A 26,152-nucleotide genomic window follows, 5' to 3' on the forward strand; every position below is an offset into this window, starting at 1 on the left:
GGCTGGGGTGGAGGGTACCTGTTCTCTCAGTGATAGTGATGGGGGTGCCTTTCCCAGGGAGTGGGGTCGGGGGGAACCACAGGGGTGGGAGTAGGTAGGGTACATTCTGGAGGGTTTTCCTCCATTTCTTTTTTCTATCTGCCTGGATTCACCATTGGATTTTGTAAATGGAAAACTGAAAAGAACAATGCTATATTGGATGTCTTCTCTTTCTGACTCTGTGTGTGTGTGTGTCCTGTCTGCATGACCACATGTGGGGAGGTATGGTCAAGTGGGACTGTGTCTGTGTGACTTTGTGTGGATAGGCACCACTGCCTGGTGCACACATGTGAGCAAATGCCTGTATGTGGGGACATATGGCACACACACACACACGTACATGTACGCACCTAATTGAAAGGAGACAAACTAGAGTATGTGCCTGCAGTAGGAAGTAGAGTGGTAGGAGAATAGAATTTTAGAACCATACATATGTATGCAGCAAGAGGGTAGACTCCCATCTTGTAAAATCTTACTCCTTTGACCCAGGCTCTGAACATGGGGGACAGGATACTTGAGAACCCTATATCTTCCCATATCCTGGAGCGCCCTGGGTTCCATCCAACTCCTGTGTCAGTCTCCTCCCCAAAACGCAAACAAGGTGTTCCTGAAAGTGGACCACTTTGGAGACTAGGGACTGGGAATTGGGGATCAAACTTGAATGGGGGAAATAACGGGGTTAGAAAATGTTCCCTACAAGTAATGGCTTTTGGAGGGACTGCTCAGTCTGGGATGGGAGCCCTTCTGAAGTGTCCACTGTATACATCTGGGACTTTGGTAAGCTTTGACTAAATTTAGAGGAGGGATGTTATGGGGGGCGGGAGGGGAAGCCAAGCCTGGGAGTCTATCCAGCTAGCCTGCTCCCTGGGCACTCACTTTACCGTTTATTTACTTATTCTCTCAGGTGCACAGAATTGAGTTGACCATAATCCTCAGTTCTTGGCACACTACATCATCGTTGGTCCATGCGAGTCCCTTTTCTTCTTTGTTTTGTTTTGTTTCTTCCCCTTCATCACCCATCCCTGATCCAATACCCCCTCCCATATAGGCACCCACTCTTGTGTATTTAATGTATGTCCTTCCAATTCACCGTTCATGTGTTTATTTACATATATGTGTATCTGTGAAAAATATATGGTATTGTTATGTGTTTTAATTTACATAAACAGTATTGTACTATAAATCTTGTTCTGTTTCTTTTTTCACTAAACATTCTGTTTTTGAGAGATCCAGCCTTGTTGCTGTACGTAGATCTAATTCATTCTAGTGGTCCATCTTCTACATCTATCACATGTTTCTTCTCCATACCCTTGGTGATGGGTCTCTAGGTCGCCTCCAATTTTCTGCTACCACAGAAAGGCTGCAATGGGCAGTTTCCTACATGTCTTAAGGATGCCTAATTTAGAGGAGAGGAAACTGTCTCTGAGGACACTCCCTCAGAGAGAGGGAGTGATTTGGTTAGGGTTACAAAGTGAGGAGCACACCCGTGATGTGAATCCCAGACCAAATCCAGAACCCCACCACCACGCCAAAGGAAAGACCATCAATCTGGCCCTCCAAAATCTAAAATACAATTAAAAGCGGCATACACTGAGGAAAGGATTGGAAGGAGGGCAAGTATCAAGTGGACGAAGAGAGAGAAAATCCTAGAAAAATCTGGTGGATGAACGGAATCATAATCATTTTAATGACGCAGACGAAGTTACTTTTTGTGTGTGATTATTTCTAGAGCCATTTTGCAGAGAGGCAAAAAGCCACGTCAAAAATCTGGCTCCAGGGGCGCCTGGGTGGCTCAGTGGGTTAAAGCCTCTGCCTTCGGCTCAGGTCATGATCCCAGAGTCCTAGGATCGAGCCCCGCATCGGGCTCTCTGCTCAGCGGGGAGCCTGCTTCCTCCTCTCTCTCTGCCTGTCTCTCTACCTACTTGTGATCTCTATCTGTCAAATGAATAAATAAAAAAATCTTTAAAAAAAAATCTGGCTCCAAACCAAAGGTCCTAGGTTTCTAAATTCCAGGCTCCTTTAGGGCAACCCTAGCCCCGGGGCCACATTTCAGATCTCCACAGAGGCAAACGCCGGGAATAGAGAAAGATAGGGACAGATTTAAGAAGTGCGTAGTTGTTGAGGGGAGGGCAGAGAAGGGGGAAAACGATAGCGAGGCTCTCCCAATTTTATTTGAGCACATCCTGCTCCGAAGCTGCGTTTGTTTTTTGTTTTGTTTTTTGGTCTTCAGAGCCACTGGTACTTTTCCCATTGGATAAAACGCTGCAAGGGTGGGAGAGGGGTTTATTCCCCCTTAGTTTTCCTTGCAGCCAATCGCCATGCAGTTTCCAACTCGTCGCTGGGGGAGTCAGCCCGATGATTGGCGGGCCCAAGAGGAGCCAATTGGAAAGCGATGAGGTGCGGTGTTGGCAAGCAGATTGCGTGAGAGCGGGCAGAGGTCGAGGGAGAGCGAGAGCCTCGGCGGGGGCTGGCAGCCAATAGAGAGACAGAACGGGCCCTTTACGTCAAGAAGGAGGTGGGTCTTGGACACTTGGCGCGGAGGGAGTAGGACAGGCGCTGTGGGAGGGAACGCCAGAGCGAGGCTGTGAGGAGAGGTGGTGGCGTGAGGTGCTGCGGCTCAGCTTCAGGTGTGACAGGCAGCGGCGGCCTGGCTGAGAGCGAAGGGGCGAGTGCGATCCCCTGAGCTGTGAGCGCGGTCACCATGGACCGCCAAGATGAGGGGCCTCCGGCCAAGGCCCGCCGCCTGAGTAGCTCAGAGCCCTCTCAGCACGACCAGCTGCCGCCGCCGCCGCCGCCGCCGCCGCTCCTGCGACTGCCCCTACCTCCACCCGAGCAGCGGCCGAGGCTCCGGGAGGAAACCGAGGCGGCACAGGTGCTGGCTGACATGAGGGGGGTGGGACTGGGCCCCGATCTGCCCCCGCCGCCGCCCTATGTCATTCTGGAGGAGGGGGGAATCCGTGCGTACTTCACCCTGGGTGCTGGGAGTCCCAGCTGGGAGCCTGCGATGGAGTCGGGGTACGGGGGGGAGCCCCCTCCTACGGAGAGCCTAGAAATATTCTCTCCTTCGGAGGCTTCTGGGGGAAGTGTGGAAATTGACTTTCAGGTTATGGAGCCCAGCAGTTTTGCTGGAGAGAAGGCCCTAGAAACCTGTAGCGCAGGGGAGTGGGGGTACCAGGAGTTAGCCGGTCCGAGGGGGAAGGAAGAAGCTATCATCATCGTGGAAGATGACGACGAGGATGAAAAGGAGAGTGTGAGGAAGAGGAGGAGGAGGAGGAAGAGGAAGCAGAGGAAGGTGAAGAAGGATAGCAAGGAGAGGAATGCGGAGAGGATAGAGTGCATCCTGCAGGCACTGGAAAACATTCAGCTGGACCTGGAGGCGGTGAACATCAAGGCAGGCAAGGCCTTCCTCCGTCTGAAACGCAAGTTCATTCAGATGCGAAGACCCTTCCTGGAGCGTAGAGACCTCATCATCCAGCATATTCCAGGCTTCTGGGTCAAAGCAGTATCCTTGTCATCTATATTCATGGGCCAGGAGCCCATGACAAAAAGGGGGGGTTGGGGGGAGAGAAAGGGTGTGGGGGTGGACCCCTATTGGAAAAATAACTAGGTTTGGTGGAGGAGGAATGGAAGGAGAGGGGCAAAACATCAGAGAAGCTGGACTAGAGATGGTAAAGGGGGTAGAGGGGCACACAGCATAAAACCTGGACCACAAATGGAAAACAGGAGAGGAGGAACGTAATATTAAAAAAAAAAATGCATCACAGGCAGTGAAATGGCTAGGGTAAGAGAGGGGTACACAGCAGAAAAATTAGACCAGAGGTGGTGAAAGGAGGAGGGGAGGGACACACAGAAGATGAACTGATTCAGAAATGATGAAGAGGGAGGGGAAGGGCACATAGCAAAGAAATTGCCCAGAAGTCACACCTAGCTCTGCAAGGCTAGATCTCTGCTTAGGTACTAGGGAGACCCCAATCCTGGCTGGAGAGAAGGGGACTAGAAAGGGGCTGGAGCCCCTTAAGGGGCAGGCAAAGGAGTATCAAATAGTGGAGATCAAGGAGTTAAATGAAGGAAATAAGAGAGTAAGAAGAATCTTTTTCGCTACTGGTGAAAAGCTTATCTCTGGGGCATATACAGACATACATACAACATGTTAGGAACACATGGGCTTAACTTCCTGGTGGAATTACATTGATATAGACCCTTGGCTCTCTCCTACAAAGTATCACATGATCACAGGCTGTTAGCACTCAGGCACACACATATTTTGTGGCCGTGGGTCCTTGGCATGCAGACACAGAGCATCATGTGACTATTGGTCCTCAGCACCCAGACACACAGCATCACTTGGACACAAACCCTCACAGCCAGATCCACAATATCACGTGGACACAGACACCTAAATGAACATCATGTGACTCCAGGCCCTCAGCAACCAGTTACAGCATCACTTGGGCATGGGCCTTTAGCCCGCAGAAACACAATGTCTTCTGAATACAAACACCCAGACACACAGCAAATACGAACCGAGGCAAGGCAACCTAACACAGAGGTTTGACATTGCATAAACACAGGCTCACTGCATAGTATCATGGGAAGAAAAGTGTGGGTCACTTGCTCCACACACATCACATAAACATAGAGGGAATTCTGCTCCAGCCTCTCTGTTGCTCTGCCCTGCCTGGCCTTCCCTCCCTCCTTCTCTCATTGAACAGTCACTCCTTGACCTAAACTGCTCCCTCCATCAGTTCCTCAACCACCCCAAAATTTCAATCTTGATCAACCGACGTGATGAAGACATCTTCCGCTACTTGACCAATCTGCAGGTCAGGCCAAAGATAAATTTTTTTTACCAGGATCGGGCAAGGAATCTGGCCCTTGGAGGTGAGGGGGGGTGGGGTGGGAGGGGCCTTGGTATGGTGGGGATTCCAACATTATCTCTATCCTGAGCAGGTACAGGATCTCAGACACATCTCCATGGGCTATAAGATGAAGCTGTACTTCCAGACAAACCCCTACTTCACAAACATGGTGATTGTCAAGGAGTTTCAGCGCAACCGCTCTGGTAAGAGGCAGTCCTAGGGAAAATCCACACCCCCATCCCCCATCTGTCCTTGTCTGCTGCCCTCTCCATAGCCTCCTTTCCCTCCAGGCCGGCTGGTGTCTCACTCCACTCCAATCCGCTGGCACCGGGGCCAGGAACCCCAGGCCCGCAGGCACAAGAACCAGGATACCAACCACAGCTTCTTCAGCTGGTTCTCAAACCACAGCCTCCCAGAGGCTGATAGGATTGCTGAGGTGGGGCTCCTCCTAGCATTGCCAGAGAAAGCCTTGCTAGGCTTGCCTCTGGATGCTTGGGGAATTGGGAGTAGGCTCTGGGGCTTGTATTCATAACTGTTCCCCTCCCCCCACCCCGACCCTCTTTTTCAACAGATTATCAAAAATGAACTGTGGGTTAACCCTCTGCGCTACTACATGATGGGAGAAGGGGGCTACAGAGCAAACAAAAAGAAGCAAGAAAAGGAAGAAAGGTGATGGTGGTTTCGTGGCTGAGAGGTAGTTTGTTAGGCATGGGATAAAGATTAGGCTAGTGTCACACAGGATTTGTAGAGCCAAAGGGACTTTTTTTTAAAGATTATTTATTTATTTATTTGACAGGGAGAGAGAGATCACAAGTAGGCAGAGAGGCAGGCAGAGAGAGAGGGGGAAGCAGGCTCCCTGCTGAGCAGAGAGCCTGATGTGGAGCTTGATCCCAGGACCCTGGGATCATGACCTGAGCCAAAGGCAGAGGCTTTAACCCACTGAGCCACCCAGGCGCCCCCCAAAGGGACCTTTGAGAGAATTCAGTCCAATATGTTTTACAAGTGGGGAGTGATGCCCATAAATGGGGTGTGATTGCCCTGAGGTCATGCAGTCAGGAGCAGAAATGGGACTTTCCCCACCCTAACCTCATCCCTGGGATCCCTTGTAGCTTACTGCCTCCCCAGTTACTACCTTTCAGTGTCTGCCTTACCTCCCACCAACCCTATACTCAACCCTAGGCTTCTCCACAGTAAAAACAGGGACAAGTGTGAGGTTGTGATCCTGGAAGACTCTGATGACTATCATCTAATGGAAGACATTATCAGTGAGACCTCAGACAGTGATGGTATCACTGACAATGAGACCATTCATGATATCAAGATCTCTGACTTCATGGAGACCACTGACTGCTTTGAGACCACTGACAATGAGATAACTGACATTAGCGAGTGCCTCTGTGACAGCGAGAGCCCTGACCACAATGAGAGCCCTGACAGTGAGACCACCGACAATGAGAGCCCTGCTGATAGCGAGACCACTGATAATAATGAGAGCTCTGAGGATGAGACCACGGACAACAATGAGAGTGCCGACGACAACAACGAGAGTCCAGACGACAACAACGAGAACCCTGATGACAACAGTGAGAACCCTGAAGACAACACTGATGACAATGAAGAGAACCCCGATGACAATGAAGAGAATACTGATGACAACAATGAGAACCCTGATGGTGATGAGAACCCGGATGGTGGTGATGAGAACCCCAAAGGTGGCAACCATGGCAGAAATGGCAACAACCAGGATAGCAGCGACAGTGACAACGAAGGAGACAATGAGGGCAGTGATGATGAAGATAATGACGGCAATGAAGGTGACAATGAAGGCAGTGATGATGATGGCAATGAAGGTGACAATGAAGGCAGCGATGATGATGACAGAGACATCGAAGATTACAAGAATGACACTGATGACCCTGACAAGGATCAGGATAACAGCAACAATCAGGATGACTATGAGGATGAGGTAGAGAACATCTCTGAAGAAGACTCCTCAGTGGAGGAGGAAGAAGAAGGCAGTGAGGAAGGTGAGCCTAGAACCCCTCTTGTTTTCCCTCCTTTTCTCTTCTCAGAAAAGCTGGCCCGGATCAAGGCATGAATACAGTCTGCACTTGTGGGGAAAAGAAGAATTTTGTGCAACTTTTTAAACAAAGCAAGACCAGGGAACCTTTAACTTACAAACTTAGCAGAACCAAAGAAACAAATTCCAGTTCTAGGTGGTGGGTAGATAGGTTGTAACAGAGCAAAAGTCACAGGAAGAGTGAAGAGATAGGAGAAGGTGGGTAGAAAACTGAGAAGGACAAGTTCACACACAGAAAGCAGGGAAATGACAAACACCTTATAATTCAGCATACTCTGTACCCAGCCCAGGACTTCAGGGAACTCTCAGGCTTGTTTGTCTTTTGAGGATCCTTCGCTAGTTCTGAAAGCTGCTTCTCACAAAAATGTCCAGTAAGATATGTTGGGGACATACTGCATACATTAATATCCTCAGGTAGAGTCACATGTACATTAGCACCTTAAAGGCTCTGAAAAGCCCTGCTGTAAGAAACCCTTTTAAACATTGTGGAACTTAAAATTGGAATTTCCCCAAACTTCTTGACCACAGAAACTATTGTTTAGCATTCACCAAAACATGCATTTTAGGAAATGTGGAGAAAGGTTTGCCTGTCGGGGTCTGAGGGAGAAGGCAGTCCTTAAGATGACTCCCAGGTTTGGTCTGGCCTGGATGACTGGCAAACAGAGGTGCCAATTCTTAGGATAGGGAATGACATGGTGGCAGGATTGATGAGATGCAGGGAGGAACATGGAGTTGGGAAGGCCTGTTGGACCTAAGATACAGGTAGCCCAGGCAGGTGATTGGTTTTATGTCTGGGAAGTCAGAGGATGTAAATAAAGGAGGTAATAAGCCAGAGCAGAATCCTAGCCCTGGATTCTGGGACCAGTTAGCATTAATGAAGTATTTAGTGCACCAGGCACTATTCTGAGTGATTTACTGTTACTGGCTGATTCATTTAATCTTCACAGCAAGTCTTAAGAGGTAGGTACTATCGTAGATGAGGAAACTGAGGCTCTGAGAAGGTAGAATTGGGAAGAGAACTGGGTCATGGAATGTTCTCAGAAGGAGGGGATAGTCCTCAGTATCTAGTGCTGCTGAAAGGTGAGGTAAAATGAGGACTGGTATGTGTCCATCGGATTTAGCGCTGTGACCTTGGCAAAAGTAGTTTCAGTATATTAATGGGGGCAGAGACAGACCACAGTGGGGTAGGAGGAGGGAATGAGCAAGGGGCAAGGCAGTAGAGTCAAACCTTAGCTAGGAAGGGGATGGTAGAGGGCGGGCAAGGGAGATGTCTGAGCCTGGCTGTGGGCAGGCAGACCTTGGAGAGGTGGGTCCCTGGGGAAGATAGAAAGAGCTGGAGGTAGAAGACCAACCACTCCTGCGGGTTTTGGCCATCGGGTCTCTGGCAAATTTCCATTGAGTGCAGGGGCAAGGAAGGAGGCATTGGATGAGTAGATTCAGTGTAGACATATATTCAGTTACAGAAACTGAAGGAGGTGCCCCCGGATGGTATCTTCTTTCAGAGAAGGGGAGGAAGAGCTATCTGCCCAGCCCTGGGGTGGGGGGTGGGGGATTGGGCTAAAAAAGACAGACTGGGGCCTGTTTAGATCAGACTGTGGAGAAAGAGCGGGGGAGCTGCTTTGGAATGAACAGAAGGTTTATTCAGCTGAGATCAGAACTCAGGAAGGCACACACATTGACACATTACAGGGGGAGAAAAAGCAACTTTCAGAGTATCAATTTTGATAGGCCAGAGGCAGGAAGCCCACCCTGCTTTCCTGCTTCCCTTCCACTCCTCCCTTGTGCGTGCGCACGCGCGCGCGCACACACACACACACACACACACACACACACACACACACACAGGTTTGTCACACACACACTGGCTTGTTCCAAGCAGAGGTGCTTGGCAAGTGTTCCAGGCCCCCAAAACCCTGGCTCTGGGCTCTGTTCCCTGTTAAAAGAGTGCTGTCCTCCAGCTTCCAGAACAGTGAGAAGATAAATTTCTTTTGTTTAAACAACAAAAAAACAATGACATCTACCTGTTCATCTAATCACCCTCCATTTTCCCCTCCTTGCCTCTCTCCCTCTTTGCAGACAGTGAACAAGAAGGCGAGGAGAGTGATAACGAGGAGGGAAGCGATGAGGAGGATGAGGAGGAAGGGATCGAAGACTCAGAAGGAGGGGAAGACTCTGATGATTCTGACATGGAGGAGGTGCTTCAGGTCCAAAATGCTTGGGCCAACCCGGGGAAGAGGGGCAAAACTGGATAAACATTTCACCCTTGCAAGGGCTGCCTCTCTGTATCCCTCTCCCCCTGCCCCATTTGCCCTCCCCCTCAGCTAGGGCCGCGCGGCCCCACATTGCACTTCTGGGGGGTGACCGAATTCGTACACGGGTTTAAAGTTTATTTTTATGGTTTAGTAATTGCAGAGTTCTTATTTTGGGGGTAAGGGAAAGGGGGATTCCCCCTTCCTTTTGGCCCTCCTCTCCTGCAGGCTTCTGTGTGCTGCTAAACGTATTTATTGTGATGCCTTGATCAGGGCCCCTCTATCCTCCTCCTCGTGCTGTGTGGAGTGGACACCCTTGATCCCGAAGTGGGGAGAGCCGCCGTGGCCTTGGGGGGCTCTGCTGCCACCCTGTTCTCCCAAGCCTCTCTTTCTCTCCATCCCTTGCCCTGCCCCACGCTGTGCCCGCTAGCCCGCCTTGGTGTCTATGCAAGGGCGCTTGTCATTGCAGTGTTCCTGTCCCCCCCCCCCCCAGAAGCCCCTCCTTGTTCCTTGTGAAACTTGGTAATCCTAATAAAATTCTGAGCAAATTCAAAGTGCTTCTTGTAGTCTTTAGTCCCCCTTGGCGAGCCATCCCCAGGAGCCAGTGTCTTCCACAGACCCTCAAATCACTGTCTCCTCTACGCACTGGTCTGCAAGACAGTGGTATGTGTGGCGGGGTTGGGGGGAAGGTATTGGTTTTCTGCGGGAGAGCTCCGCAGGCCGCAGAGGTGCTGCGTCAGAGCAATGCGGACCATCCTGGCCAATGGCAGGGCGAGGCTGAGAAAGCCCCACCTCCTACCAGCGGCTGCAGTGGACCCCGGCAGGTAGCAAACAGCTTCCCACGCCTTCCCCTCCTGCGCAGGCGCAAAGAAACGTCCTGCGCCCTAGAATATCCATTTGTTCAATGATTCATCTTTTTATTTATTGTGCGTCAAACCTTTCCTCAGGCCTAGTGTGAGCTGGGCATGGGGAATCATGGGAATCCATTTTTCTCATTTGCATGTAGTTTTTAAAAAATACTAATCTGTCAAGACATTACATCCTAATAATTCAGGAATGCTCTCCTGTTTTAGAGAGACGGTGTAGGATTCCTGGAACTGGACCTGGAAAAAGAGGGCAAAAAAAGATGGCTCGAGCCAAAGAGTGCATAGCGAGAAGGGGAAAGCAAAGGGAAATTACGATGTAGTTGTGTGATGGGTTGGGGAAGGGATCAGGATTTGGGTGTCTGAAAGGCAGACCTCTGGAAGGCTGAGTTGTTTTAAATTTTGGATAGAGTAACTTTATTTCGGCGGACACCAGAAATACCTCTAGAACCTTTGTGGCTAATAATGATAACATACAAATATCCAGGTTGGTCTTCTGCAATATACCTCCCGAATTTTCCATCCAACGCCCATGTTTTGTTTTTTTTTTTTAATTTTTATTTTTTATAAACATATAATATATTTTTATGCCCAGGGGTACAGGTCTGTGATTCGCCAGGTTTACACACTTCACAGCACTCACCATAGCACATACCCTCCCCAACAACGCCCATGTTTTAATGAAAGGCTTCAGAAACGGTCAGATTGCAGTTTCAGAGAATGCCCTCTGCTGGATGCCAGGAGAATGGATTGGAGGGAGGGAGAGCAGTGAGGAAGTTGATGCTATTCCTCAGGTGAGAGTGGTATAATGGGCGGATACGGGAGGTTTTTAAGATATATTTTTTATTTCAAAAGTTTAAGATTTATAGAATTACTGTGAAGATATTACAGAGAGTACTCATATATCCTATAGCCAGTTTCCCCCCATTGATCTTGTATTAACATGGTACATTTGTCACAATTAATAAACCAATATTATTATTACTAACTGAAATCCATACTTTATTCAGATTTCCTTAGTTTTTAATGTAACTTTTCTGTTAAGGATGCCATCCAGAATATCATATTACATTTAGACTAGAAGTGTCAAATTATTGGGCAATTCTTTTTTTTTAAGATTTTATTTATTTATTTGACAGAGAGAGAGATCACAAGTAGGCAGAGAGGCAAGCAGAGAGAGAGGGGGAAGCAGGCTCCCTGCTGAGCAGAGAGCCCGATGCGGGGCTCGATCCCAGCACCCTAAGATCATGACCTGAGCCGAAGGCAGAAGTTTAAGTCACTGAGCCACCCAGGCGCCCCTCATATTACATTTAGTTGTTATGTCTTTATAGGCTCCTCTTGGCTGTGACTGTTTCTCAAACTCTCCTGGTTTTTGATGACCTGGAGTCATCAATGTTTGAAAAATACTGGTCAGGTATTTTGTGGAATGTCCCTCAACTGGGATTTCTCTGATGTTTTTTCTCATGATTAGCTTAGGGTTATGGGTTTGGGGAAGGAAGACCACAGAAGGAAAATGCTATTCTCATCATATAAAGGGTACATACTACCAATGTCTTATCACTGTTGATGTTAACTCTGATCACCTGGTTGAAGTAGCAGTGTATGTCAGGCTTTTCCACTGTAAAGTTACTCCCCTCCTTGCCCCCATCCCCCTTTCCATACCACACTCTTTGGAAGGAAGCCACAAAGTGTAGCCCATGCTTTGGGAGTGGAAAATTAAGCTCCATCTCCTTGAGGGGGAAGTATCTACATAAATTAATTGGAATTCTCCTGCATGAGAAACCTGTCTGTTCTATGAGAGCTTTTTAGATGCTAGAACCAGTGGGCTTTACATATGGGAAAAGAGGGGACTGAGAGGAGTCAGGAATGACTTCCAGGTTGTTGTGGGACCTTTGGCAAGGCCCCTTCCCTCCCTGGGCAACCTCTGTGAAGTAGTTGGAATACCAGATCTTGGACATACTCCATGATTCTGACAGATGTTTTGAGGAGAGCATGAAGGCTTTGATTCCTCTGGTTCTGACCTGGGACTGCACTGTCAGAGGTGGGCAGAAGAGACTCTAGCCTGGTAAGGGGAACATCTTGCCTCATGGCCAGAGCTGAGAATTCAGGATCCTGAGTCAAAGGCATCTTGTGCGGAGGGAAGAGATACCTACATTCATAATCAGGAGCTAGTCCCAATGACCAGGGGGTGAAGTAGAGGGGAAAACAGCAGGGGCAAAGGGCCTAGAGTGGGCCAGGAGAAGAGGTCAACCTAGCAAAAGGATGCTAGCCAGTCTGAGAGTCAGATGGCTTGGGTATCTTTTTCCTCAGTGTGCTCTGCTTCACAATGTGATTCCACCATCCTCGCTAGAGTTTCTGAGTTTTCCCATCTGCAAACTTAGGTTAACCTTACTGGGGATCAGTGCTGGAGAAGCACCCTGCCTAGAATCCCAAGATGGAGACTAGCCTTGAAACAGACCTCTGAAGCCTGGCCCTCATCATGTCTTCTATGATTCTTTTCTCCACCCCTAATCAAATCCCCAGCCCCTCATTCTGGCATTAGAGGCTCTTTTTCACTAACCTTGTCAGAGAAGGCCTCTGGCTTCAGGAACACTGTTAGGAGCCAATTTTGGGATTCTAATATATTTGGCTAGGGTGCTCATGTTTTGGGTTAAGGCATGGGAGAAGAAGATGTTCTTTGCCTAAAGTGACATCTTTTCCCTGTGTCCTCACTCCTTAGTGTGTGGTGTGGCCCAGTCTGGGCCTCCAAAAGGGAAGACTGTTCCCCAAGGTCTTTAAGGTCACATCCAAGTCCAAAATATAGTCTTTGCTGAAGACCAGAGAAGACAGGCCCCCTTTGCCGGGACTCTAAACAGAAACCAGAAGGAGAACCAGGTGGAGGATAAGGAGTCATGGACCCAATATGCCTCAGGGTCTGTTACCATGCTGAAGCTACTTGTCTTTGTTTCCTTCACAGCTTACCCCACTCCTCTGCTGCAGAGGGCCCTGCGCCTGGGGGTGAGGTTCTCAGGGGCCAGGTTCTCCTGGGCTCAGACTTTTAAAGTTCCACACACTTCTGTGAACAAAAGCAGATTGTCAGGGACAAAACCAGATTCAGGAATATCCCTCCTTCTCAGGTGACCAAGAATGCCAGCACTGGCTCCCTTGGTTGAGGGTATGGAGGATGATTGGGAAGGAATCCTATTCATTTAGTAAACATTTATTGAACACCTACTGTGTGTCTGATACTAAACTGGGTGATAGGGATACAATAAAGAAACATGATAAACCAGGTCTGTCTTCCTTCCCAGAGTTTAAGACAATTTGTGCCATAGACCTGTTTGGTGATCTGGTGAAGCCTTATGGACCTTTCCTCAGAAAATAATATCTTTTAAATATATAAAATGAAATACCTAGAGTTACAAAAGAAACTGATTATATTGAAATATAATTATTAAAATATGGAAAAATCAGGTATGTGTTTATGGTAATATATTTTCTCCTCACTAATCCCTTACATCATAAGACATAGTAGAGGGTCTAATGACTATCATGATATTAAAATAAGGATGAGATTACATGATATTTCAACAGATTCATAACATCTATAATGTGATATGAAAATCTTTGTGATTTTTATTGGTGACAGAATCACAGGTACTACTACTATGTTACATTCTTTACTGAAAAAATGTTAAATTTCAATTAGAGTAAATAAAGATGTATATTTTTTCCCATCCAAATTCATCGGCCCCTCCAAACCCTGTCCTTGGACTGGACTGGATGTCCATCGACCCAAATTAAGAACCCCTGATTATAGAAATGTCCTTCCTGTCTCTCCTTCCTTCTTAAATAGCTTTCCTTTGCAGCACGGAACTTGGGTTTTATTCAGGGTTTTATTGTTGTGTAACCTCAAGCCAGTTTGCCTCTCTGGGCCACGGTTTCCTCAGTCTGAAACAATGGGAAAGGTAAGAATCAAAAGGGCAGACCTTAACTATATATGCTCCAGGCAATTAATTTGTGTACTCTAAATCCTCACAACAGCACTGTTAGGAATGATTTTAAAATTATCTTCCCATTTCAAAGATGGTTAAACTGAGGCTCCTAGCGAGGCTATCACTTGACCAATGTCTTAGCGGCAGGGGCTGGTGGGTGACTGGCCAGACCCCAATAACCACATACTCCATGGATGAAATTAGGAACTACACTCTTTTGGATCAAAAGAAACCTGGCTCAGAAATCCCTGCAGGTGGGGGGGTAGAGTCGTGTCTCTGAGAGCGTTGGCTTACGCAAAGTGGCTTACGGAGAGTACGACGTCAAGAAGCCGGGGATCTATGATTGTGCAGTGACTGGCACCCAGCCTACTTTGGGCTTCGCGCCTGCGTGTTCCCAACTAATTCCCAAAGTGCTGTCAAACCGCCTGGCAAAAGGGAACGACAAGTCCTCCTCTCCTGCCAATCCTGTGAAAGGGTGGGCTTGGCTCATAAGCCAATCAAAGACCCCCCAGGGGGCGGAGTTTTCTTCGGCCTGGATCCGGGCCTGGGGGGTAAAACTAAAGTGTTTCCATCTCCAGCCAATCCCAGGGAAGGCAGGAGGGCACTCCTCCAATGGGAGCCGGAGAGCGGTCAGTAGCTGTGGAGGCCTGCTAACCCGCTAGCTCTCTAGCCGGCTGGAGGGACGCGTCCAGTGCGTTCACTAGATCCAGCCGCCCGCCTCTCGAATCTGCTAGCGCTCGGCAGCGGCGGCGCGGAGGGCAGGAGGTGTCTGGTGAGACGCTGTAAAGACGGGGGTGTGGGGTGTGAGGGAAAGAGGCCGGGCTGGAGCGCCTGAGGGGTGGGGCCTGGGCGAGCTTTTACCTGGGCGGCCTCTTAACCCTAGGTCAGCGGGTTGCGGAGGATCGTGCGGGTAGCAAAGGGAGGGCGAGTGCCCCTGCAGCCCCAGACAACACCCAGGTGAGTACCCTGCGGAGCCCATCACCCGTGCCCATCTCTGTCTCTTGGGAAACGGTTCCGTGCAGGTCTGCAGCTCACGTGATCGTCTGCGTGCCTGTAAATCTCCATCTCTCTGCTGCTCTTCTCCCTCTCTTTCTCCATCTTTCTGTCTGTGTGTCTCTGTATTTCTGCCTGTCTCCTTCTCTGAGACATACTAGACGTCCCAGACCTAGAAGGATGAACCCTGACGCTACCAAACTAGCTATGAGACCTTGAGCCATCTACATCACCCATATAGACCTCAGTTTCTTCATCTGTCAAATGGGAGTCTAATAATCTCCATCTGAGACAATTCATGTGCATCACTTTGCCCCGTGCCTGGCCCCTAGAAATTTTTCAATAAATGATGACTGTCATGACTGAAAAAAATATATGATCTCTCTTGGTCTTTGGCTTTGTTTTCTCCCTGCCTCTCTCTGACCCTACCCCCATTGATTCTTCTTTCTCAATGGTTCTTTTAATGTTACTGTTTTTCATCTTTCTATCTGTCTCTTTCCCATCTCTAAGCAGGTTAGAGGTGCATTGTTTATAGCAATGAGTCTGGCCTGAGAGCATCTATGAGCTTAGCCTGGGGCTCTGGACTGTTCTCTGGGTTAAAAAAAAAAAAAAAATGGAGCCTGGCCTTGGCCTGCTTCTGGCCTCACTGAGGAGAGAGCCCTCCTTGTTCCCCACCCTACTGTGTTAAACAGGGAGAGACCTCCAGAGTGGGGGACAACTCAGATGAAAAAGTGAACCAGGCCCTTTATCCTTTATTATGTTGGTCACCACAAGAAGACCAGGATTCTCCGAGTTACATCACCACACAGTCCTCTTTTCTGTCCCCATCCTGAAATCCTTTAACCTGACCTTCTGGAACTCACTGTCAATCAGCGGCAGAATTTCCATTCTCACCTTGGCTTCTGAATAGTTCCTTCATTTTCTTGCCATGCCTTAGTGGTTCTTATACCTATTGGACCCAACACTCTATTTTTATAATTTCTATTTTGAAATGTCCCTTTCACTGCCCTGAAATGAAGTGCATAGATAACAGAATCTGTTTACACACATAATTCCTCCCAACCAATGTAATGTCCTAATTGTAATATAAGGGAGAAGTAAACAAAGAGTAATTTCTAATAAAACAATATGTATTTCAATATGTAAAGGCTGGGATATAATTTCGCTAGAAGACATAATGAATGGTCTTGCATGTAATGATCCTCATGTCCGGGAATATGACACTTACATCTGTGTTGATTGCTGACTCAGAAACCATGGGTAGGGTGATGTGATTTTCTGAATCATGAATAATTCTTCATAAAGTTTTAAACAAAACCAAGGGTAGTCCTCCCTCAATTTATATGGTTCATTTGATTTTCTAGAATAGTCAGTATATACTAAAATCCATGATCTGGCCCCCATAACCTCTCTGAACTTTTCTCCTACCATTCTCCCCACTTGTTCCCTCTATTCCACCCACACTGGCCTCCTTTATGCTACTTGAACATATTAGGCACACACCCACCTCAGGGGTTTGTACTAGGCCATCCCCTGGACCTGAAAGGCTTTTCCCCAAAATATATACTAGGCTCATGCCCTCACTTCCTTCAGGCCTCTACCCAGATGTCACTTTCTCAGGGAGGCCTCCCCTGACCATCCTGTTTAAAATTGCAGCTCTCCCCTAACATAGACCCCAGTCTATTTTTTCCATAGTGCTCCTCACCCTCTTCTATAACATATAATCTACACCTTTATTGTGCTTGTTATTTATTGTTTGACTCTTCTACTGGATTGTAAGCTCTAGAAGGGCAGAGATTTTTCTTTTTTGTGCCTTGGTGTATGCCTATTACCTAAAACAGTGCTTAGCATAGAATAGGCTCTCTCAATAAATGTTTGTTGAATGAATAAATGAATGAAATGAACAGGTTTTTCACTTACATTGTTGTTTGGAGGGATGTTCTAAAGTTGTATGGTATGCAGCACAATTATTTGCCGTGTGGAGCTGTCTTGTGCACGTAGGATGCTGAGCACCCCTGGTCCATGGCCACTAAATGTCACTAGTGATCTCCAGTTATTGCAAAAATTAAAAATGCCCCAAAACATCCCTCGACTGTCTGCCCCCCTGCTGAGAACCACTGCTTGAATAGAAATTGGCTTTCTCCCGAGCACGCTGCTCCCCAGAAGTCCCCTCACACCCTTCTTACCAGCAGGCCAAGAGGTGGAGGTAGGTGCCATTACTCTAATTGGCCTACCCAGACACTTTTTCTCTCTCTCCTCCTCAAACCACCTTTTTTTTAGAATTTAAACATTTTTTATTTTTAAATAACTTCAGGTTTAAAAACCTATAAAAATAGTATGAAGAATTCTCATATATCCTTCACTTAGATTCCTTAAGTATTAATAAATTATGCAACTATCGTTCAATTATCAAAATTAGGGAGTTAACGTTGGTAAAATACTATTAATGAAAGTTTAGAACTTATTCAGATTTCATCATTTTTTCCACTAATATAAATTTTCTCTTCTGGGATCTAATTCAGGATCCCATATTGCCTTCAGTTGTCATATCTCCTTAGACTCTTCCAATCTAGGACAGTTCTTTAGTCTTTCTTTGTCTTTCATGACTTTGATACTTTTGAAGAGTCCTGGCCCACTATTTTATAGAATTTGGGTTTGTCTGATGTTTCCTTGTGATTATAGTTAAGTTATATAATTTTGGCAAGAAGACCGCAGAAGAGATATGTCTTCGGTGCTTTATATCAGAAGGCACATGATGTCAGTTTGTCCCAATACTGGTTTTGTTCACTTTGACTGTTTGTTTAAGGTGGTGTCAGCCAGGTTTCTCCAGTATAGCTCCTCTTTTTTCCTTTGTAACTAGTAAGTAATTTGTGGGAAGATACTCTAAGATTATGTACATGTCAACCACCTTGGGGTTTTTTTGTTTTGTTTTGTTTTGTTTGTTTGTTTTGGTGGTTTGTTTGTTTGTTTTTTAAGAGAGGGTGTTGGGAAGGGGCAGAGAGAGGGAGAGAGAGAACTCTAAGCTGGTTCCGTGCCCAGTGTGGAGCCCAACACGGGGCTTGATCTCACAACCCTGAGCTCATGACCTGAGCCAAAATCAAGAGTCAGGCACTTAGCCACCTGAGCCACCCAGGGGCCCCACAACCACCTTGCTTAAACTTCACACCATCAGATTAGACCATTACCCACCCATCTGTGTTTTAGTCAGGTACAGACATACACACATACCTGTCCCCATCATACTTCTTTCTAGAATTTAGCTACTAGCTCACCGTCACTGTTTAACACTACCCCAGTCTCACTTCTTGGTGATTTTAATATCCTCATAGATAATCCTTCCAATGTTCCTGTCACTTAGTTCTGTGATCTGCTTTCCTATAATGCTCTTGCCTTTCAGCCCCACCTCAGCCACGCTCTCCAACAGTCTTACCCTTCTTGTCAGCATGTATGATGGCACCACTTCTATACTCTGTTTCGGGCATCCTGCCGCCCAGCCAGTGCTTCTTATCCTTCTAGTTTACTCCCTCCAGCTCCCAACTCCCAACAATCCCTTAACACCACCAAGACTGAACATTTTCACTACCCTTTACTTCCTCCGTGTTCCCATGTCCTTCCTTTAATCAGCTTAGATTCCATGGTCCATCATGATAATCATCCCTTTGCATACATCCTCGCTTCCTTGGCGCTGTGTACTTCAGCATGTTTATAGGACAAAACCCCAGCCCTGCTTAAATCCAACTTTCTGCCTGCCCCACTGCACTTCCCTAGACCGTTCACTCCCCTGTCTTGCTGACTGTTTTGTGTCTTTTCTCTCCTCAAATCTCCTGATACCACTTCTTCCATCCTATGCTCAAGCTTCTGGCTTAACTGAAGGATCAAAACCATCAGAGGAAAACCTGTACGGATTCCCATCATCACACCTAACCACCATACAGCATCTGTATTCACACACTCTGCCTTCTTCTCTGTTATTATGAATAAACTAGCCCTGCTGTCATCAAAATCCAGTCCCTCTACTGGCACTAGAACCCATCCTCTTTTACCTCCTTGAAGACAATGCTTCAGCAATTTCCCCCTCTCTTCAAGATCATTTCCATTAGCACACAGAGATTCTGTTATTGTTCTCATCTTTTTGTTACGGCTTTATTGAGGTATATTTAATATCATAAAATTTCAGTGTTTTTTGTATATTCACACAGTTGGCAACCATCACTGCAATCAATTTTAGAACATTTTTATTGCCGCCCCCCAAAAGAAGCTTCATACTCATTAGCAGTCCCTCCCCAGACCTCCCCTCCTCTCAGTCATAGGTAACCACTAATCTTTCTGTGTCTATTTATTGATTTCTCTAGTCTAGACATTTTATGTAAATGAGATCATATAATATATTGTTTTTTATGACTGACTTCTTTCATTTAGCATAATGGTTTTGAGGTTCATCCATGTTGTTGATGTAGCATTCCTTTTTACTGTCAAATAATATTCCATTATATGGATATGCCACATTTCGTGTATCTTATCCGTTTGTTAGTTGATGGACATTTCAGTGGTTTTCACGTTTGGTATTATGAATAATACTGCTCTGAGCATTTGTGCACAAGTTTTTGCACAGATGTGTGTTTTCTTTTCCCTTTGGTAGATACCTGGGAAGTGGAATTGCTTGGTCATATGGCAAATATATGTTTAACTCTTTGAGGAACTGTTCACAGAAGTGGCTGTACCATTTTAAATTCCCAACAGCAATGTATGAGGGTTTCAATTTCTCCATATCCTCACCGACACTTTTTACTGCCTGTCTTTTTTATTATAGCCATCCTAGTGAGTATGAAGGGGTACCTCATTGTGGTTTTGATTTACATTTCCCTAATCACTAATAATGTTGAGCATCTTTTAATGTGTTCATTGCCTATTTGTGCTTCTTCTTTGGAGAAATGTCTCTTCAAATCCTTAGTCATTTTAAAATTAGATTGTCTTACTGTTGAGTTGTAAATGTTCTTTTTATGTTTGGGACAGAAGTCTCTTGTCAGATATGTGAGTTGCATATATTTTCTCCCATTCTGTGGGTTGTCTTTTTACTTACTTGATGGTGTCCTTTGATGCACCAAAGTTTTTCATTTGGGGAAAGTCCAATTAATCAATTTTTTTCTCACTTGAGCTTTTTGTGTCAGATCCAAGAAAACATTCCCCAACCCAAAGTCTCAAAGGTTTCTTCCTGCTTTTTTTTCTAGGAATTGTATGGTTTTAGCTATTACATTTAGGTTGATGATCCATTTTTAGTTCATTTTTGTGCATGGTGTGAGGCAAAGGTCCACATTTCATTCTTCTGCATGTGGATGGCTAGTTGTCCTAGTACCTTTTGTTGAAAAGAGTATTTTTACCCCTTCGAATTGTCTTGGCAACCCTTGTCAGAGGTCAAATGACCATAAATCCTAAATGTAGAAGTTAATTTTCTGGATTCTCAATTCTACCTCATTGATCTGTAGGTCTGTCACTATGTCAGACCACACTGTCTTGATTACTATAGCTATGTTGTAAGTTTTGACATCAGGAAATGGGAGTTCTCCAACTTTGTTCTTCTTTTGCAAGACTATTCGGACTATTCTAAGTCCCCTGCATTTCCATATGAATTTTAGGATCAGCTTGTCAATTTCTGCAGAAAAACAGCTGGGATTTTTATAAGGATTATATTGAATCTATATATCCATTTAGGAAGTATTGTTTTTAACAATATTAAGATTCCCAATCCATGAATATGAGATGTCTTTCCATTTAGATCTTCTTTATCTTCTTTCAGAAGTATTTTGTAGTTTTCAACATATAAATCTTACACTTCTTTTGTTAAATTTATTCCTAGGTATTTTATTCTTTTTGTTACTATTATAAGTGGAATTATTTTCCTAATTTCACTTCCAGAGTGTTCATTGCTAGTGCATAGAAATACAATTGATTTTTGTTTCTTGATCTTCTATCCTGACACATTGTTGAACTGATTAGTTCAAATAGTTTTTTACTGGATTCCTTAGAGTTTTCTATATACAAGATCATGTCATCTGCAAATACAGTTTTACTCGTCCTTTCTAATCTGGATTCCTTTTCTTTCTTTTTTTTGACTAATTGCCCTGACTGATCTTCTAGTACAGTGTTGCCTAGAAGTGATGAGAACAGACATTCTTGTCTTGTTCCTGATTTTAGGGGGAAGGTATTGAGTCTATTCATACAGTATATTGGTCTAGAGTTTTCTTGTGATGTCTTTGGTTTTGGTATCAGAGTAATACTGGCTGCATAGAATGAGCTAGAAAGTGTTTCTTCCTCTATTTTTGGAAGAGTTTGTGAAGGATTAATATATGCTTTTTAAAATGTCATTTGTCTTTTCTGTTCCTTTGTTCTTCAGTTCCTCTCTTGTGTTCAGTAGATATTTTTTATTTTAACTTTTTAATTTCCTTGTTAACTGTATATATGTTTAGTTAGATTTTTAATGGTTGCTCTGGGGATTACAATTAATATCTTAACTGGAAAAAATCTACTTCAAATTAATTCGAATATCAATAGTAACTTTGTTCCAATATGCTTCTGTTCCCTCTTTCCTTCTTTGTAGTGTTATTATCATATGAATTACTTCTTACATTATAAGCCCATCAACACAGTTCTATTATTATTACTTTATACAATTGTCTTTTAAAACAGGAGAATAAGAGTTACAAATAAAAATACTTTCTTTCAGGGGCACCTGGGTGGCTCAGTGGGTTAAGCCTCTGCCATCAGCTCAGGTCATGATCCCAGGGTCCTGGGATTGAGCCCCAAATCTGGCTCTCTGCTCAGCAGGGAGTCTGCTTCCCCTGCCCTCGCCTCCGCTGCCCCCCCCACCTACTTGTGATCTCTGTCAAATAAATAAATAAAATCTTTAAAAAAATACTTTCTTTCATAAAACCTATTTCAAGTTACCATTTAATGTCCCTTAATTTAAGCCTGAAAGTAGTGTTTCTTGTAGGATAAGTCTTCCAGCAACAATTTTTTTTCGGTTTTTGTTTATCTTAACTTCTCTTTCATGTTTGAAGAACTAGTTTATCTAGATACAGAATTCTGAGTTGACAGTCTTTTTCTGTAAATATTTTAAAGATGGCATCACATTATCTTCTGGCCTCCATGGTTTCTGATGAGAAGTCAGCTGTTAATTTTATTGAGGGTCCCATATATGTGATAAGTCAGTTTTCTCTTGCTTCAGTCAAGATTTTCTTCTCATCTTTGCTTTCATCGGTTGCATTATCATGTGTCTAGGTGTGGATTTCTTTGAGCTTACTCTGCTTGCATTTACTTCTTAAGTGTACAGGTTAATATTTTTCATCAAGTTTGCAGTGTTTTGGCCCCTTCTCTTCCACTTGCCCTTTTGGTACTCCCGTTATGCATATGTTGGCACTTTTGGTGGTGTCCTATAGATTTGTGAAGCTCCGTGTTTTTTTTTCTTGGTTCTTTTTTCTTTCTGTTCTTCAGAATGTATAATTTCTATTGCCCTATCATCACCATTACCCTTTCTCCTTTCTGCCAGCTCAAATCTCTTATTGAGCTCCACTAGGTGAATTTTTCATTTCAGCTATTATACTTTTCAACTCCAGATTTTCTGTTTGATTCTTTTTATGATTTCTATGTCTACACTGATATTTTCCATTTGGAGAGACATTGTTCTCAAACTTTTCCTTAATTCTAAAGATATACTTTCTCTTATTTCTTTGAAAATATTTATAGTAATAGTTTAAAGTCTTTGTTAAGTTCCAAACATGGACTCCCTCAGGGTCATGTTCTTTTGGCTCCTTTTTTTTTTTTTTTTGTACATGTAGCATACTTTGTTATTTCTTTTCATATCTCATAATTTTTTGTCAAAAACAGCATTTTTTAATGTTCTTATTTATTTAGGTAATCTCCATACCCAACATGGGGCCTGAACTCACGGCCCCAAGATCAAGAGTCGCATGCTCTTCTGACTGAGCCAGCTAGGCACCCCCAAACCTGGGCATTTTAGATACTCTAGTCTAACTCTGGTATTAATCTCTTCTACCTTAAGGTTTGTTTTTCTGGGATATGTGTGTGTATGTGTGGTATTTGTGTGTATGGTTGTTTTTATTTTTCTCATTGCTGTTTATTTGCTCAGTTACCTTTCTCAACTAATTCTGTGGATTCTGTATTCCTTGCACTATGTGGCCCCCTGAGTTCTCTGCTAACATTTTTTTTTAACTTCTTGTTTCTGTTTTTAAGCCTGAATTCCTAAGAGATCACACCTGTGTAAGTATATGTTGGTGGTCAGCCAGTGATCGGCTGGATTTCCTTAAATGCCTTGTCCATATGTCTTCCATCCTTTGCCAAGAGGATCTGTGTGAGAAGGCATGTCTTCAAACTTTAGCCAGTTTACAAGGCAGCCTTAGCTTTCACATTCTGCTTATAGTCAGCCAGAGGTGAGTGACTTGGGGCCTCTCCTTTTCCACCTCTTTTTTGGGCATGTGCATAGCCTTGAAGCCCTTTAAATACCTGGGAATATATCAGGGCTTTTCAAAGTTTCCTGTGATTGTCTCATTCTCTAGGATTTCCTTTTAAATTCCTGGTCAAAGGAGTCAGTCCTCTTTGTTGTCTTCAATTTAGTCAGCTTTTGCCTACTATACTACTGAGCTAGAGAGGGAAAGAGGATGGGAATTAGCTACAAGTTAAAATGTCACAGAACCCATTGTCTTACCAAGATTCAGTTGTTTCTCTTAGATGATTTTTCACTTCATTCTGTGTCTTTGGTTAACTGCAAGTTTTGAAATGGTTGTTTTTAGTTGGTTTGCCCATATTTTAATTGTTTTAAAGAGAAAACCAGTTCACCAAAGTCCTTATTCTGTCATTCCATTTATTTCCTATGGCTCCCATCTTTAAAAAACTTTTAAAACCCGATTCATGGGGCGCCTGGGTGGCTCAGTCGTTAAGCGTCTGCCTTCGGCTCAGGTCGTGATCCCAGGGTCCTGGGATCGAGCCCCACATCAGGCTCTCTGCTCAGCGGGGAGCCTGCTTCCTCCTCTCTCTCTGCCTGCCTCTCTGCCTGCTTGTGATCTCTGTCTGTCAAATAAATAAATAAAATCTTAAAAAAAAAAAAACCCGATTCATCACACATCCCCATGCAACTATGACTTTCTCTATTACCCTAACAGCAAAACTCTCCAAAAGAACTGTCATTTCTCACTTTCTCCTACTCTTCTATTCTGTTTGTTCATACAAAATATATTAGATATGTAATAAAAATTATATACATGAGTTATCAAGAACCAATGCAATGAAAACTGAAGAAGTCACAACTCCACCCAAGAGTAACATTAATGATAGCATCTATGCCTATGTCCTTTACTGTCCTATTCCCCATATTCTCCATTGCCAGAAATTACCATTCTCTTGAGTCTTATGTTTAACATTTCTCTTGCTTTTTTTGATATATTTTTTTCATATTTGTGGAAATGTTTAACCAATACATTATTTATTTGGCTTGGTCTTGAGCTTTGTAAAAAATAGCATCATACTCTATGTGGCCTTCTGTGACTTACTTTTTTTCACTCATTATTATGTTTCAAAGATTCACCTGGGTTCTTGTATGTAACTGCAGCTTGTTCATTCTCAGTGCTGTTTATTTCATTGGGTGACCATAAAACAAATTATTCATCCACTTATCTGTTGGTAGACCTTTTTTGTTTCCAGCTTTTTGCTCTTAAGAACAGTGCTACTATGAATATTCTTTTTTTTAATATTTTTTTCAAGATTCTATTTATTTACTTGACAAACAGAGATCACAAGTAGGCAGAGAGGCAGGCAGAGACAGAGGAAGGGAAGCAGTCTCCCTGCCGAGCAGAGAGCCGGAATCCGGGGCTCCATCCCAGGACCCCGGAATCACGACCCGAGCCAAAGGCAAAGGCTCTAACCCACTGAGCCACTTAGGCAGCCCCTACTATGAATATTCTTGTGCGTGTCCCCTAGTACACATACATACCCATCTTTTAAAGGTGTATACTGAGAAATAGACTGGCTAGTTAATAGGATGTGTAAACATTCAGCTTGACAGTATCATGCCAAAATGTATTCCTATTTGAAGGTTACCAGTTTATATACCTTTCAGCAATTTGTAAGAGAGCCCATTGATACACACCCTAATCAGTACTTGATACTATCCCACTTTATTATAATGGGTATGAAATGATATCTCATTGTGGACCTAATTAGCATTTTCCCTATCACTAATATGGTTGAGCATTTTTTTCATGTTTATTGGCCATTCATGTTTCTTCTTCGGTGAAATGGCTGTTAATGTCTTTTGCCTATTTTTAAAATTGGGATTTTTCTCATTTTTATTGATTTGTAGGAGTTAGTTAATTATTTGGATACTCATCAGTTGCCATTTATACATGTTGAATATCTTTTCTCAGTTTGTGGCTTTTTTTTTCTTTAAGGTATCTTTGCATGAGCAGGAATTCCTAATTTTTGTTGAGTTGAACAATTCAATCTTTTCTGTATAGTCAACACACTTTTCTTTATCATAAAGACATTCTTTATTTTCTTCAAATATGAGTTTAAAATTTCTATTTTTCCTATTTATGTCCTTAATCCAAATGGAACTGATTTTTGTGTGGTATAAAGGTATGAGGGAGGGAGCCAGTTTCTTTATTTTCCACACAGATAGCCTCATGACCTGAAATGCCACTCCAGTCATACACCAAAGTTCCAGATCTGTATTGGTTCATTGCTGGGATCTCTGCTATTGGCCAACTTTCTGTCCCTGAGCCAGTATCACATGGCCTTAATTACTTTACTACCTTACCACTTTAATTGCTTTGGTTTCATGAAGAATCTTAACATTTGGTACAGCAACGTCTTCCCATCTTATTCTTCTTCAGGAATATTGTATGTTCCTGGCGCTTTGTTATTTTAAACACATTTCAGAATCATCTTGTCATGTCCTACAGGAATATTGGAGTTGCAATGCATCTATAGGTGAGTTTGAAGAGAATTGCTATGTTGGTGATGCTGAGTCTTCCTAGCTACGAACATGACACACCCTTTCATTTTAAATTAATTCTTGGATGTCTCT

At 44.3% G+C, this 26,152-nt stretch overlaps 1 protein-coding gene across 3 annotated transcripts; it reads left to right on the forward strand.

The window, feature by feature from the left end:
• The first annotated feature begins 2,621 nt into the window (after positions 1-2,621).
• On the forward strand, positions 2,622-9,775 carry LOC111139814 (TSPY like 2). 3 transcript variants are annotated; one of them, XM_022492231.1, is made up of 7 exons: positions 2,622-3,541; positions 4,785-4,862; positions 4,990-5,101; positions 5,189-5,334; positions 5,470-5,567; positions 6,078-6,925; positions 9,055-9,775. In XM_022492231.1, exons 1-7 carry the CDS (start codon positions 2,741-2,743, stop codon positions 9,228-9,230), a joined length of 2,259 nt encoding a protein of 752 aa, XP_022347939.1. In that variant the 5' UTR covers positions 2,622-2,740; the 3' UTR covers positions 9,231-9,775. The 3 variants fall into 3 exon arrangements, with proteins under 3 accessions (XP_022347939.1, XP_022347940.1, XP_022347941.1); XM_022492232.1 differs by having other exon boundaries at positions 6,090-6,925; XM_022492233.1 differs by having other exon boundaries at positions 6,090-6,925; positions 9,070-9,775.
• The last annotated feature ends 16,377 nt before the right edge of the window (positions 9,776-26,152 follow it).

This window comes from Enhydra lutris, unplaced genomic scaffold (genome assembly GCF_002288905.1).
Source record: "Enhydra lutris kenyoni isolate GAN:26980312 unplaced genomic scaffold, ASM228890v2 scaffoldscaffold119, whole genome shotgun sequence".
Taxonomy (NCBI): Eukaryota; Metazoa; Chordata; class Mammalia; order Carnivora; family Mustelidae; genus Enhydra; species Enhydra lutris.

Bases quoted from the DNA above. Each gene is read 5' to 3' on its own strand.
- LOC111139814 (XM_022492231.1), top strand. From the start codon at position 2,741: ATGGACCGCCAAGATGAGGGGCCTCCGGCCAAGGCCCGCCGCCTGAGT. The intron at 3,542-4,784 runs GTATCCTTGTCA...TCCCTCCATCAG, and splicing joins CAGGCTTCTGGGTCAAAGCA to TTCCTCAACCACCCCAAAAT. The intron at 5,335-5,469 runs GTGGGGCTCCTC...CTTTTTCAACAG, and splicing joins AGGCTGATAGGATTGCTGAG to ATTATCAAAAATGAACTGTG.